The sequence below is a fragment of the Natrix helvetica genome (assembly GCF_964273705.1).
Source record: "Natrix helvetica genome assembly, chromosome: 6".
Classification (NCBI taxonomy): Eukaryota; Metazoa; Chordata; class Lepidosauria; order Squamata; family Natricidae; genus Natrix; species Natrix helvetica.
In genome coordinates, this window is record NC_138553.1 from 66,309,321 (window position 1) to 66,323,136 (window position 13,816).

The following is a 13,816-nucleotide window of genomic DNA, read 5'->3' on the forward strand; positions in this document are numbered from 1 at the left end:
AATTTGAAAGTAGTAAAAAGCATAGATAGCTATTGCTGCATATGTTTATCTTATGATTGAGCAATATTTTTCTCAAGATCACTGCAATGGATTGGAAAATAATAGTAAAACAGTAAACACCGTACCTGCTAGAATGGAAAGGAGGTGTGGGAAAAAGAAGAGCAATTTTCAAAAATGCCAATCTGGGGCTGATCCAAATGTTCAGGTGAGCGCATGTCATTCTTTAATACCTTCAAATAAATCCCTTCATTTTGTAAAGTTGTAATTAGACTTGGAAAATATAACAGTGATGATAAATGTTTTTAAAACAAACCTTGAAGCACTTCAGATCTTAAATATAAGTTGTTGTAGAAGATTTGTACAGCCACGTGAAAGTAATATAAATCTCATCTGTAACCATTGGGCAGCTCATTAATTTACCAGTTTCTTCTAGTAGGAAACGAATGGCACATTGCCATAGAGGAACTGTTACATATCCTGGAATCAGAACCAGGGGTGGGTTGCTGCTGGCATTACTGCCGATTTTTGGTCCGCCATAGGAGAACAGGTTTGGGGGCGTGGCAGGCCTGGGTCACTGCCAGTTCCAGTGACCCAGGCCGCCAAATTACTACTGGTTCAGCCGAACCAGTCCAAACCGGTAGGAACCCACTTCTGATCAGAACCTAACCAGAATAAATTTGATTGTTGAAAGCAAAAGGGGAAACAGTAACTTACTTGGAGAGTTACTGTGTACTTCATGTTCAAAGTAGATAATTTTATCTGTATATAAACATGGAACAAGCCCCACATACAGGCAATCCTCAATTTGCAACTGTTCATTTGAACTGTTCATTGCAACCGTTCAAAGTTACAATGGCACCGGAAAAAAGTTATTTATAACCATTTTTCACACTTACGACCATTGTAAGTGTGAAAAACACTTGATCATGGTCACTTGATCATGGTCACTTCTACTACCTCCTCCAGTCCTATGTTTAATTTATTTATTGTATACTTATAACATGTATATTTACTGTTCAACTATTTTAATATGACTGTACACCGCCCCGAGTCTCTTTTGAGAGAGGGGCGGTCTAGAAATCCAATAAAGTTAAGTTAAGTTAAGTGATCAAAATTCAGGTGTTTGGCAACTCGTTCATATTTATGATGGTTGCCATGTGCCAGGAACATGTGATCTTCTTTTGCAACCCTCTGACAAGCAAAGCCAACGGGGAAGCTAAATTCACTTAACAACTGTGTTACTAATCTACAGCTTCAGTGATTTGCTTAACATCTGTGGCAGGAAAGATTGTAAAATGGAGCAAAATCCATTTAACAAATGTCTTACTTTGCATAATTTTTTGGCTCAAATGTGGTCGTAAGTCAAGGGCAACCTGTATACTCACTGATGATGTTACTTAGTTGTGTAATGAAATATCTGCAAGCAAACAACCACACACAGCACCAAGGACTCCACAACTCATCAAACATAACAGAATCTTCCCCCATGTCTGACAATATAAAGAGATAAAGTATCCATTTAAATGTTTGTATGTCTGAATACAACACCACCAATTGCTGTCCATAAGTCATTTCAGGTACAGTATTTGGTTTTGGTATATTGAATGTAAAACAAGAGTTCAGTTAATTTAAATAACTTTAATTACTTTTAATATTGCTAGTAATCTATTGTGGTCAGGTTAGTAATTCTCATTCATATATAAGTAATAAACAATTCAAGTTTTTGATAATATCTATAGCGACCAAATGAAAATATTTTCTTTATATATTAACCTCAGGAACTTCAGTTAATTATTAGTCCCTATCCTAATGATTATAATATGAATTTGTCTACACAACCATTGGAGGGATAGATAGATAGATAGATAGATAGATAGATAGATAGATAGATAGATAGATAGATAGATAGATAGATGGATGGATGGATGGATGGATGGATGGGTGGGTGGGTGGGTGGGTGGGTGGGTGGGTGGGTGGGTGGGTGGGTGAGTGGGTGGATGGATGGATGTTTTTTTGCCTTTGTGGAGACAGGATGGGCATCCATCCAGTCTGTGGGCCACCAGTTTGACACCCCTGGCATAGAGGAAGCCCCTGCAGTTTTCTTTTTCAGAAGTGGCCTCCTTCCTAGGGCTTAGAGAAAGTGGCTAGCCCAGGGGCACTCAGCTAGCTTTATGCCTAAAGCACGACTAGAACTCATAGTCTTCAGGTTTCTAGCCTACTTATGTCTTAACCACTACAGCAAACTGGTTCTCTATATAGGAATATAACAATCTCAAAATCACAATAATATAAAGATGGGCCCAGACTGAATCTTAGAGTTGATGCAGTAAAATCAATTAAGTGATTTGTGAATTAATACTCCTTCTCTAAATTCAGTTATGTTTGCATCTAACTCACGATGTTTTGAATGAAAACAAATATGAAATCAATAAAATAAAATAAAAATAAACAATGCATTCTTGCTATTATTGTATTTGTTATATAAGGCCTAACATCCCTTTTGTGGAAATTACAGAAAGGGAAATCAAAGAAAGATGAGATACTTTTACTGCAGCAAATGTGCCTATTGAACAAATGTTTGGAGGTTTGCCTGCTTGTTTGTTTGGCTTCAGGAAAAGCATCAGAAACACACAAACAGTTTCCATTTGGAAGCTAAATTAAAAACGACCTTGTGCTTTTTAAAGGAAGGCTAGCAGCTGAGGTCACTAGAGTATAGTCTAATAGTGCTGCTCTGCCTATAGTTTGCAGGCATTCTGCAAAAAGAATATTATTATACAGATTATCTTGCCTTTCCCTTTGAAAAATGTATAAAACACAATCCAACAGCAGGACAACAATGAATTTTCAGGAGGGAGCAGGTGCTTTGAAAAACTTTTATTTCACCTTCCCCTTTTCCTCTTCATCCTAGGACCCATTAAACATTAAACTTTGACTTAGAAACTTTTATTGATCACACCAACGGAACACTAATTATATTTTCTCAGCATGGAGGTGCCGACAGTACAATATTTCATAGAGTTTGACTTAGAAGTGAGAGAGGATACTCAATAGTATGTGTCATTTTTTGCTTAATTGCTGAGGTCAAACATAATTCTTTGTAGAGAACAGTAACAATAACCGAGTTACTTAGACTTACTGTGAATAAGCAACACACAAATATATATCATCTGTTCATGCCTATAATCCTCTCATTGAGTAAGCAAGTAAGACTAACTACATCAGGGATGTCAAACTCGTATCGTGATGGCAGCATCTCATGACGTATCGGGACTTTCCCCCCTTCGCTAAACCAGACATGGGCATGGCCAGCGCATGATGTATCTGATCCGTGGGCTGGAAGTTTGATAGCCCTGAACTACATAGAACAAACTAGAAAAAGTTTGCTTAGTATAAATCCTGAATATTTGAGTCATTACTATTAAACAAGCTGAGATTTTTAAGCCACCAGTAAACCAACTCTACCACCAACTGAAGATCATTCCTTCCTAAATAGTTTGGAGTGCTCATGCAAAGAATGGACTAAAACCAACATTTTATCCATAGTAACCTAGAATAAATCAAGCATGTTAAATGTGTAACAATGAAGTATCATAATAGAAATATTCAGAAAAAGATGATGCTTCTATCAACCATTATAGATCTAACTGCAAACATTCTGTATCTATAGAGACATAATTAAGCTATTTTAAAGACAATTAAAACTAAAAAGTGCATGATCTCTGTCTGTCTCTTCTTTAATTAGTATATTATCTATCACAGTTATAGAAGAATTACATAATTTGTTTTTAGAGGAGCAATTTTCCATTTGTCTATTTGGTTAAAATAAATTTATGTTTAATATCTATCTTTTGCAGGCAAAACTTAACATCAGCTTAAAAAGAAGGCAAGGTGCTCCTTCACTTTGTTCTTTTTTAGAAAGAAAGAGAAAGCCAGAGAGACAGAGACAGACACACACACACACACAGAGAGAAACAGAGATATGTTTCCATAAAGAGTTTCTTTGTGTACTTTGTGGCAAATGAAAAATCTAGCACAGATAAAAATAATATGAACTTACCATTGAAATTCACTGCCCGGATGTAACTGAGTAACTCTTTGCCATCAATTGTGCTCATTCGAGGACAGAGTCCAATGTACCCAGGACAAAGTTCTTTATGCATGTTGTGTAATGCATATGCCATTGAATATACCGCATCAATGACAAACTGAACCTTTCCTTCTTGTTCATAAGAAGAATCTCTTGCAATTCGTTCCAATCCTGTGAAAAGGAAGAGAGATGAGGAATCATTTTACTAGCCTAGACACTGAGGCAAATCTATGTATTGAATATTCCGTGTTGTACAAGAAGGTTGTGAACTCAAATTAATTACACATCCCTGGCAAATTGAATGCTTCGACACAGTTGATATTCACAATATATTTCAGCTGAGGAAATTAGAAGAAAGGAGAAGCTGGGGAAAGTAGCAACTTATTTTGGAAAGGAAAGGAAAGGAATCCTATGAGGCTACTGGGATTAAATACTTCTGCATGGACTCATCTTTCAGTGTTGTGGAAAACAGTATTTTTTGAAAAGTTGGCAACTGTAACATGTTGGACTTGACACACCTTAAAGTTGCCAAGTTTGAAAAACACTGGTGTAAAACAATATACAAATCTAAGCTAGAAAGTCTTTCTCAACAGAAAATTTATAGAAAGGTCAAAAATTAGAACTGTACACTAATCAAAAATTAAGTTTTCATTCAAACATTAATTTGGGAAGAGAACATTAAATGAAGTAAATATTAGTTACCTTAAATATAACTAAATAAACATCTATACCACCATTACACATACACATGATTATAATCAGGCCATTGGATGAAAAAAAAATGCTTTCATTTTGAATCACAAAGAAGTATCTGTTAGATTACTCTATTTGCCATTAGTTTTCCAACTTTTGTCTTATAATTAGGTGTAGAAAGAGGAATTATTTTAAGAAACAGAACCTACTCAAAATATTGTTTCCAAACTCTTTGTTTTCTGCTAAGTAATTCTTTCAGAATAGCTGGCTGACTATATTTAAACTGTTTTTACAGCATTTGAACAATTCAAGTTTAATTTAAATGTGGAGACTACCTTTATATTCTCCCCATTTATTCCAGTGGTTGACAAACCACTTTGGAAGGAAAGTGTGTTTCCAGGTGGGGCCATTATTTGTATAAAAATAGTGTATGGTTCCTACTTCTAAGCCAGTATTGGCTGGGTGGGAAATTTTCAGACATCCATACATCTAAGAATATATCTAAGAATTGCCAAATTTCACAAACACTGTTTTAAATGAAAACTATTATAGATTTAAATTAAGGCCTACATATAGTTCTTTTAAAGATGATCTTGATTGATCACATATAGGGGTGGAATTCTACCGGTTCCGACTGATTTGGGCAAACTGGTAGCGTCAACCATCAGCTGGGAGCGAACCAGTTCACTCCAACAATGAAGTGGGCCCACCTATCCACCCCTGCACCTATATTTTCTCAGCTGAACAGTGTGGCAGAACAGATTGCCACGCCTCAGCTGTTTTCCTGCCAGCAGTAATGTGGAAAGTATTCTTCTCAAAACTGTGCATGTGTGCATAGTGCGCGATCACCAAACCAGTTGTTAAATCGGTAGGATCCCACCACTGCTCACATAGTAAGATTTTTTGATAATTTGGCCACCTAGTACTATTCCATTTATGGTATTAGCTGCTGATATTCTCACACAAAAATTAAATTGGTCATACATAACTGATACAGATTAACATTAAGTATAATCATCAGAGGCCAGAAAAAGGCAATTTAGGAAGACAAATATTTGATACACTTAAGGAGAAGCTGTAAGTGTTTATCTCTGAATCATCCTAGCTAATCATATTCTTAATTAACTCTGAAGAGTAACTTCACTCTGAAGAGTGAAGAAGGCTTCAAGCTCTTCTTAGGGTTATCTGCTGAAAGGGCTAAGCGTAAATGATTTGAAACAGACTTCCAGGACTGCTGGCTACTCTAAGAAGTCATGTGTTTTATGCTCACCAACCTTACTATTTACAGTATATTATTCAGCACACGATCAGGGTCTTAAGATCAGATCTGAGAATAAAGGCATAAGCCAACAAATGAATAGCAGACCCGTAAAAGCACAAGTATATTTTTTTCACTGCATTTGGCAGTTGCAACTCATTTATTTTTCAGATTGATATTTGCCAGATAAATGACTGCCTCTGGACAGTCATCCTATTCATATAAGTACTTTCTGGGTCCAGATTAAGGGTTCAATGATGTCAAATTGACAGCACAACTGGGTAATCAAGTTCTGCCCCCTTTTAACACATCTCATGCATGTAAAAGGGGCAGGGCTTTGATAACCCATTGAATTCAAACTAGCTAACTTTTCAAATTAAACAGGTAGAAAAGAGGAAACGAATCAGTGACATTATGGGCAATTAAATTTCCAAAGTCCCCTCCCAGTTTTCTATATGCACTAAAATCTAGATATGACAAACACCCTAAATATTCCACACATTTTTGCACATTACACCTTCATTTTCAATTTCATCTTTAAATGTTTTTACTCAATAAATATAAAGTCATCCAGAAGAAAATCATGTTTGTTCTTTATCACTACAAAAAACATAGGGAATGCAATGTTCCACTCCAATATGTCCTCAGTAAACACTCCTCTTTTAGTCATAGACATGCATCTTGTAAATCTTAAAGCTTCAACACATTTGTAACAGAAAATCAATCAGAGCTATTTCCCAATGTCATCAGTAAACTCTTCAAAGCAAAACAAAAATGAAGTTATCTTCAGGGAAGTAGAAATGCAAGAGAGACAAGGGTTGTCAGAATGAGATCAGATCAGAGGTGGTATTCAGCCAGTTCTGACATGTTCTGGAGAACCAGTAGTGGAAATTTTGAGTAGTTTGGAGAACCAGCAAATAGGCTGCTCCCAGCTGATTGTCTTTTGTTGCCCTGAACAGGAGAACAGAGCTGGAAAGCAGGTTAGTGGGGTAGGGAGGGAATGGGGATTTTGTAGTATCCCCCACATCCACAAAGCCATACCACTGGATCAGATGTAGTTTTAGGTTATTTTGAATTAACCTTGACCCTGGATATAACATATAATATAATATGGCCCTGGCTTTAATATATAATATTAAATCAGAGCCTTTTTGCTGATGCTGTATTTTCTTCTGTTTAATCAAGTAACATACTGCATTTCTGTGTTATGTGTGTGTATACACTGGGAAGCAGAGAATGTGAGCAATAAATTATGCTAATGAGCTCAGGACTTCTCAACAAGCAGGATAGTGCTATAAAAGCCAAATAATACAGGAGCAAATTTCATATGGCAAGAAAAATAGGCAAAAGAAAGTGGGACAGTTCATACTGGAGGTTTTAAATATATACTTCAAATGCATCCATATGGAAAAGGCAGCTGGGGGGCACCTTGCAAGATTACAGACTGTTCCACTGTTAAATCCTTCTTCCTAGCCAAGGGATACAAAAGAATTCCAGGAATCATACTCTGAATGCTTTCTCACATCGTTTAAGTGAATCATCTCTACCACTTGATACAAGTTCTCGTGCCCCAAACTTGACTTTTGGCACAATTTAGGTTTTCTTTTTTACAATAAAAAACTGTCTTTACATTGTTTTATTTTTCTTGGGATATGGTTTTAATGTCCAAATCTAGTCTACAGACCTGGACTTTTCATATGATCTACTATCTAAAACTAACTAGATTTTACCGCTTTAAAGCTTTTTTTTTTTCCAAAATCAGCAAGTCACGATGGTGTTGCCACTTGTGATTCTTAAACTATCTTAAAATGTATGTCTTCTTTGATTTAAGCATAAATGGAAATTTTATGAATGGTCAATATAGTTTCCATGTAGTTTCATTGACAAAAATGTGGAAGTTATTGGCCTTTACCTTCCTCCCATTTTATTGGGGTGATATTCCTTGGTGATTTCCATTAAATTACTAACCAGTTCTGACCCTGCTTAGATTGGAAAACGCATTTTCTGGAAGCAAAATACTAAATATAATAATTAAAGTAACTGAAATTAAATTTCTTGACAAGCATTTATACAAACTGAACATTGTAGAAATATACAAAAGCAGGATATGAACCTTTAATGATATCTAATTTAAGAGGAAATTATATTGTCTACTTCTCTAGGATTACTTTTCAGTCAAATTCAGAACTCATTCAAAGGTCTACTTCTTGGCTATACAATTAATGAATAGCTAGCTTCTTTATTTACAGCATAATCTTTTATTTTTTTAATCCCTTGCAGTCCCCATAAGTCATACTGCAATATTAATTATAAAGCAAACATATTAATTAACACAATATGTCATTCTCTAATTATAGAATGATTGCAATAATGTGATTGGGCTTCCTCCCTCCTAAGAAAAACTGAAAGATTTAAGATTTCTTGAAGATACTGACTATCATTCTTCTTTCTAAATGTTTACAAGGAAAGAAAAGCTGCTGAGAATATTATCTATCTAGTTGTTTCAAGGACCTAAACTAGTATAATTTAACTAGATGACAGTGACACATCAACCTAATTGGTTGTAAAATTTAATTATAGCTGTACTTTTCAAAATAAATGTTATAAATAAACATAGCTATAAAATGATGCATATTGTAAAAGCCATAAATACAAGTCAACCCAGCTACAAAAATGTATTTTATGTCAGTCTATTTATTAAATATATTTATGTCTTATGTCTTAATCTATTAAATATATATATTTGTGCTGAACTCAGGAAACCAAATTTTAACTTTCCTAATTTAAAGTAAGCCACTAGGTCCAGATACACTACTGTAGTTCTTAGTTCACTTTTAGTTATATATCTTGCATTTTCTATAGCCATATTGTCAAGACACTTGGCTTGAGATAAAATTAGTGCCTTCAAAGATTATAAAGGAGTAAAAATTTAATTTATCAGTGGATTAAAGAGACTCCCTTACTGGAAACTGTCTGATACATTTAAATACATATCAGCTAACCTGGGTTTTGATTGATTGGCTAATCCAAAACCATGGTAGGAAAAATATCTAAAGTGGAATCATCATCTTCTTCATTTCTTTGTTACTTTCTATTTTTCACTAGCCCTCTTTGCTATTTAGAGCATGAAAATCTTGTAAAAGATCATGATTGTTAAATGAAGCTACATAATCCATTTGCAATCTCCTAAGCATGAACAAAGAAAGTGTCCCTATATCCATTTCTATTTCTAAGATACAAAGGACATTCCATCAAAATAAAGAGATAATTCTGTGACTGATGGACTTTAGTCTTTCCAGTTTTGTATCATATAAATTTCCAGAGCTAACAATTCATAGCCATTTAATTCAATAGTTAATCTAGGGCTTTATATCACTTTAATTAATACTGGCTAGAATGAACCTATTTGAATCATGGAACAGTTCATTACACACTAGTTATCATTTCTGTAGAAAAATCACATTTATTTAAAGCTAAAACTACAAAGTATCTGACAGTAATTATACTTTGAAGTAAAAAAAAAAGGAATTGGATTTTATAGCCATCAAGTGTTTGGCAAAATGTAAACTTTTGTGATAGTGAGAAATGTTGCCAATAGTAATTCTACTTTCTCTTGGGAGTTCTATTATAAAGGGATTATAATAGTATGAACAGTTTAAATAAAATGAGAGACCACCATTACTATTTTAAAGCTAGAGATGTTGACATGTACAGACCTATAGAGAAATTAAATGCAAGCATCCGAATCTTAGCCTAAAATTGAAATGTATCTGTTTGAAAAAGGGATATAATAGGAAGACTAATGGATGTGTTTTATTAAGTGATGGATAAGAAGATAAAGGTGTGTGAAAGAAAATGTATCCTTTCAGAGGGAGCCTTATTCACAGAATTTTTGCTGAAATCCCAAGGACATAATTCTGTTTATGGTTGTCCTTCTTTTCTCACATCTTTTCTCAATTTTCTTTCTAAATGAAACCAATTAAGGTGAAAAATATGGAGCAGATGAACAATTTGGTCTTAGTCACAGCACCAAGCAGGACTTTCCTTTTGAAAGTACAAGAATCTAATGAATTCATGAATCATCTGGTATTGTTTTTAAAAGAAAGAAGTTCATGCAAACTCTTTGTCATTGTTCTTGGTCTATAATTTATTCAGACATAACTCCCATTCTCACTTATCAACAACCAATTTCATGTGATTATCTCAATAGGATGACAGTGCAGTCCCATACATATCTACTGAAGTCAAGAATAGACAAGAAACATGCTATTGCAAAAAATAACCATATTACCATCAGCCAAATTAGACAAGGATTTTAACTGTATGCCAAAGTGTGTACTTCTCTGATTTTTATTAATCATGCTTTTATTAATCATATTATGCTTTTTGACTCAAAAACCTAGTAAGTTAGTTTTGAAGAAAGTTATTTTTTTATTTTTTAAAAAAACACCAAAGTATTAAAGGTAAAGGTTCCCCTTCCACATATGTGCTAATCGTTCCTGACTCTAGAAAGCGGTGCTCATCTCCGTTACAAAGCCGAAGAGCCAGCATTGTCTGAGGATGTCTCCGTGGTCATGTAGATGGCATGACTAAATAGCAAAGGCGCACAGAACACTGCTACCTTCCAACTAAAATGTTCCCTATTTTTCTACTTGCATTTTTACATGGTTTCAAACTGCTAGATTGGCAGAAGCTGGGACAAGTAATGGGAGCTCACTCCGTTATGCAGCGCTAGGGATTTGAACCACCAAACTGTCGACCTTTCTGATCGACAAGTTCAGTGTCTTAGCCACTGAGCCACTGCATTCCCCCCTACCAAAGTATTAGTCCTAGATAAACAACAGTTCATAATGTGTAATGAATTAATACAAATAATAAACTATATTTAGAAACAAAATTGCATTTCTCAAGACACACAATGTGTGTTAATATATGTGTGCATGCACAAATGTAAATATAATACTATGCTTTCAACCAAAATAAATATCATAATTCTTCACATATTTTAGTTTAATTTGCCAATATTCTCTTTTCTGCCATAACATTTCAAAATAATGTGTCCTATCTCTGATTCAGTGTTTTTCTGCAATAATATGAAGGCAACAAGTAAATTGTGATTTAATGCAGTGATGGGAAGAATCTATAGAAACTTGATTTAAAAATGTAGGGAAATATACTGGAATAAATGAATAGGGAAGAAAAGGAAGGTTAAGATAGTTGAGAGAAACACAAGCTAGTGATAGAAAGTAAAAGATGGAATTGCTGGACTTTCTATTCAAGTTTGTAAAAACTTCCTCAACTCTCCAAAGAGGCCTAGCTTGAAAAACCTTGCTTCTCTGATGGAAAATTGAGCCATTTCCTGAAAAATGATACCATCTCAGAAGCAAAACAATAATACAAAGGACTCACACCACAGCGAATATATTAAAATAATTTGGGAAAAGAGGAATAATTTGTATGATAAAATAGATTACAGGACCATTAAGGATCCCAGAAAGAGCATTTCAGAGGATGAACAAGGCTTAAAGGAAAATCATCTTTATGCAATTGACCTTGCATAGCTGCTTAAAACAGTTGGAGATAAATGCTACTTTCAAGTGTATTCCAAAGAAACATTTTGGAACCAAATCTAAAAGAATAATATAGAGGCATAATCAATCATATTACCAAGGTGGTATGGTGGTTAGAATGCAGTACTGCAAGCTACTTCTGCTGACTGCCAGCTGCCTGCAATTTGGGACTTCAAATTTCACCAGGCTCAAAGTTGACTCAGCCTTCCATCCTTCCTTGGTTGGTCAACTGAGGATCCAGATTATTGGGGGCGATATGCTGATACTGTAAACCACTTAGAGAGGGCTGTTAAGCACTGTGAAGCGGTATATAACATATCTTTCAGAATATAAGACGCACCTTTTTCCCCAAAAAAAGAGGGTGAAAATTTGGATGTGTCTTATACACCGAATGTAGCCGTAGCCCTACCCACCCCCACCAAAAACATGAGGTGTTGAGGCAATGATGGTCTGTGGCAATCCCTTCAGCCTGGAACATCTGATTGGGGGTATTCTGGCAATCCGATCCACCGATCCACCCAATCAGCTGTGCTGAATCAGGCTGCAATAAGTGCTGAAGCTGACCTGGATGGTGAGGGTTTGCAGCAGCAATCACATTCAGAAAGCACAGTAACTGATTCAGCAGGATTCAAAATAATAATATACAATACATTACCAAAAGCAGATTTTCCAAGGTAGCAGTAAATACAAGCAAAACACAGCAGTTTCACTTTCAGTTCTTGGCTAAGTCAGGTTCCTTCCTGTCTCCTCCTTGCCCACACAGCAAATTTCAGAATCCAAGTAGCCCACATTAGTTGACTTAGTTGCTATGCCTATTCATTGGCTGACCTTGTTACCATGTGTCAGCTGAATACCATGGATGCTGGTATGCAGAGGCAAATTTTTTTCTTCTTATTTTCCTCCCTAAAAACTAAGGTACATCTTATATTCTGAAAAATATGGTAAGTCTAAGTGCTATTGCTACTGCTATTTAAGATGACCTTAGTTATCATGATGCTCTCCAAATTTATCAAACAATTCCATAAATGATAGGTGAAATGATATGGAGAGATTTGCCATCCTGTTATACAAAAAGATTTGGGATTTATAAATTAAGAATTTTTTTTTTTTTGAAGTGGCTAAAATACAAATAAATCTTCACCATGTGATGTTCACAGTCAGGCATAAAAGCTGCTACTTCAGCTATACTATCCAATTTACAGGAAAGTAAGTGTCAGATTGGTAGTGGGGAGAATGTTTTACCTCCTTTAATAAACAGACATAAGAAGCTGACAGACTTTACTGCTTGGGTAATGAGGAGTGACTCATATGAGGGCAATAGAATTTAAATCAGTCATGAGAAAAATTAATATTTTTTTATCTTCCATTATGGTGGAACAATAGCAACATCTGTGGTCTTCATATATGTATATACACAATAATACACTGCTGTGTGATTATTTTTAAATAATGGATGTAAAAGCAGGATTAGTTATCTTGTCCTTATATGTATAAATCAGGAAGATAGAATCCATGTAGTTTGCAAATTTAGGATGTCTCTATCACTCTGACACATGCACATATTGGTATGGCTATTTTTTATTTGGCTAATCACACAGCTAAATATTTGTTTGTTAGTTAGTTTTGTTTGTCAAACATGTATAAGATAACAAGTAGAGGTATGAACATAAAAATGAACAAAGGAGGTAAATACCGATAAATGGGGACAGTAAGACAAGGACGGTAGGTATGTTGGTGCGCTTATGCATGCCCCCTTTACGGACCTCTTAAGAATGGGGTGAGGTCCATGGTAGACAGTTTAACTGGACTTGGCATATTTGTCTACCCATCAATTCCTTCCAGGGACCTGAAATAGGCTGATATTTAAAATAAATAAATAAATTATCATATGCAAATATATAACTGCAGAACAAATGCATTGATAAAACTTTTAAAAATTAAAATGTCTGTACACCAATCGGCCCTGCAGTCTGTGTGAGACCTCCTCAGGCTTCCCACACCCTCTGAAGCATCCTTGCGCTCTGGTTACTGACGTGCATGATCACTTAACAATCACAATTGAGAGACCTGGCTTTGCATTGAATGAGTGAAACCATCACATGATATCTTGATTAATAACCGTTTTGCTCAATGAGCAAAGTTTTTGAGCTCAATTGTGGTTGTAAGTCAAGGCATTATTTGTATTTTTATTCAATTTTTGAATCATAA

The 13,816-nt window shown here is 35.1% G+C and overlaps 1 protein-coding gene across 4 annotated transcripts in view; it reads right to left on the minus strand.

The window, feature by feature from the left end:
* GRM8 (glutamate metabotropic receptor 8) overlaps positions 1-13,816 on the minus strand; it is a 540,632-nt gene that overhangs the window by 186,765 nt on the left and 340,051 nt on the right. For all 4 annotated transcript variants that reach the window (XM_081957711.1, XM_081957713.1, XM_081957712.1 and 1 more), the window contains one exon: positions 4,058-4,258. In XM_081957711.1, the coding sequence (XP_081813837.1) occupies positions 4,058-4,258 (201 nt within the window). The remainder of the gene's footprint in view (positions 1-4,057; positions 4,259-13,816) is intronic.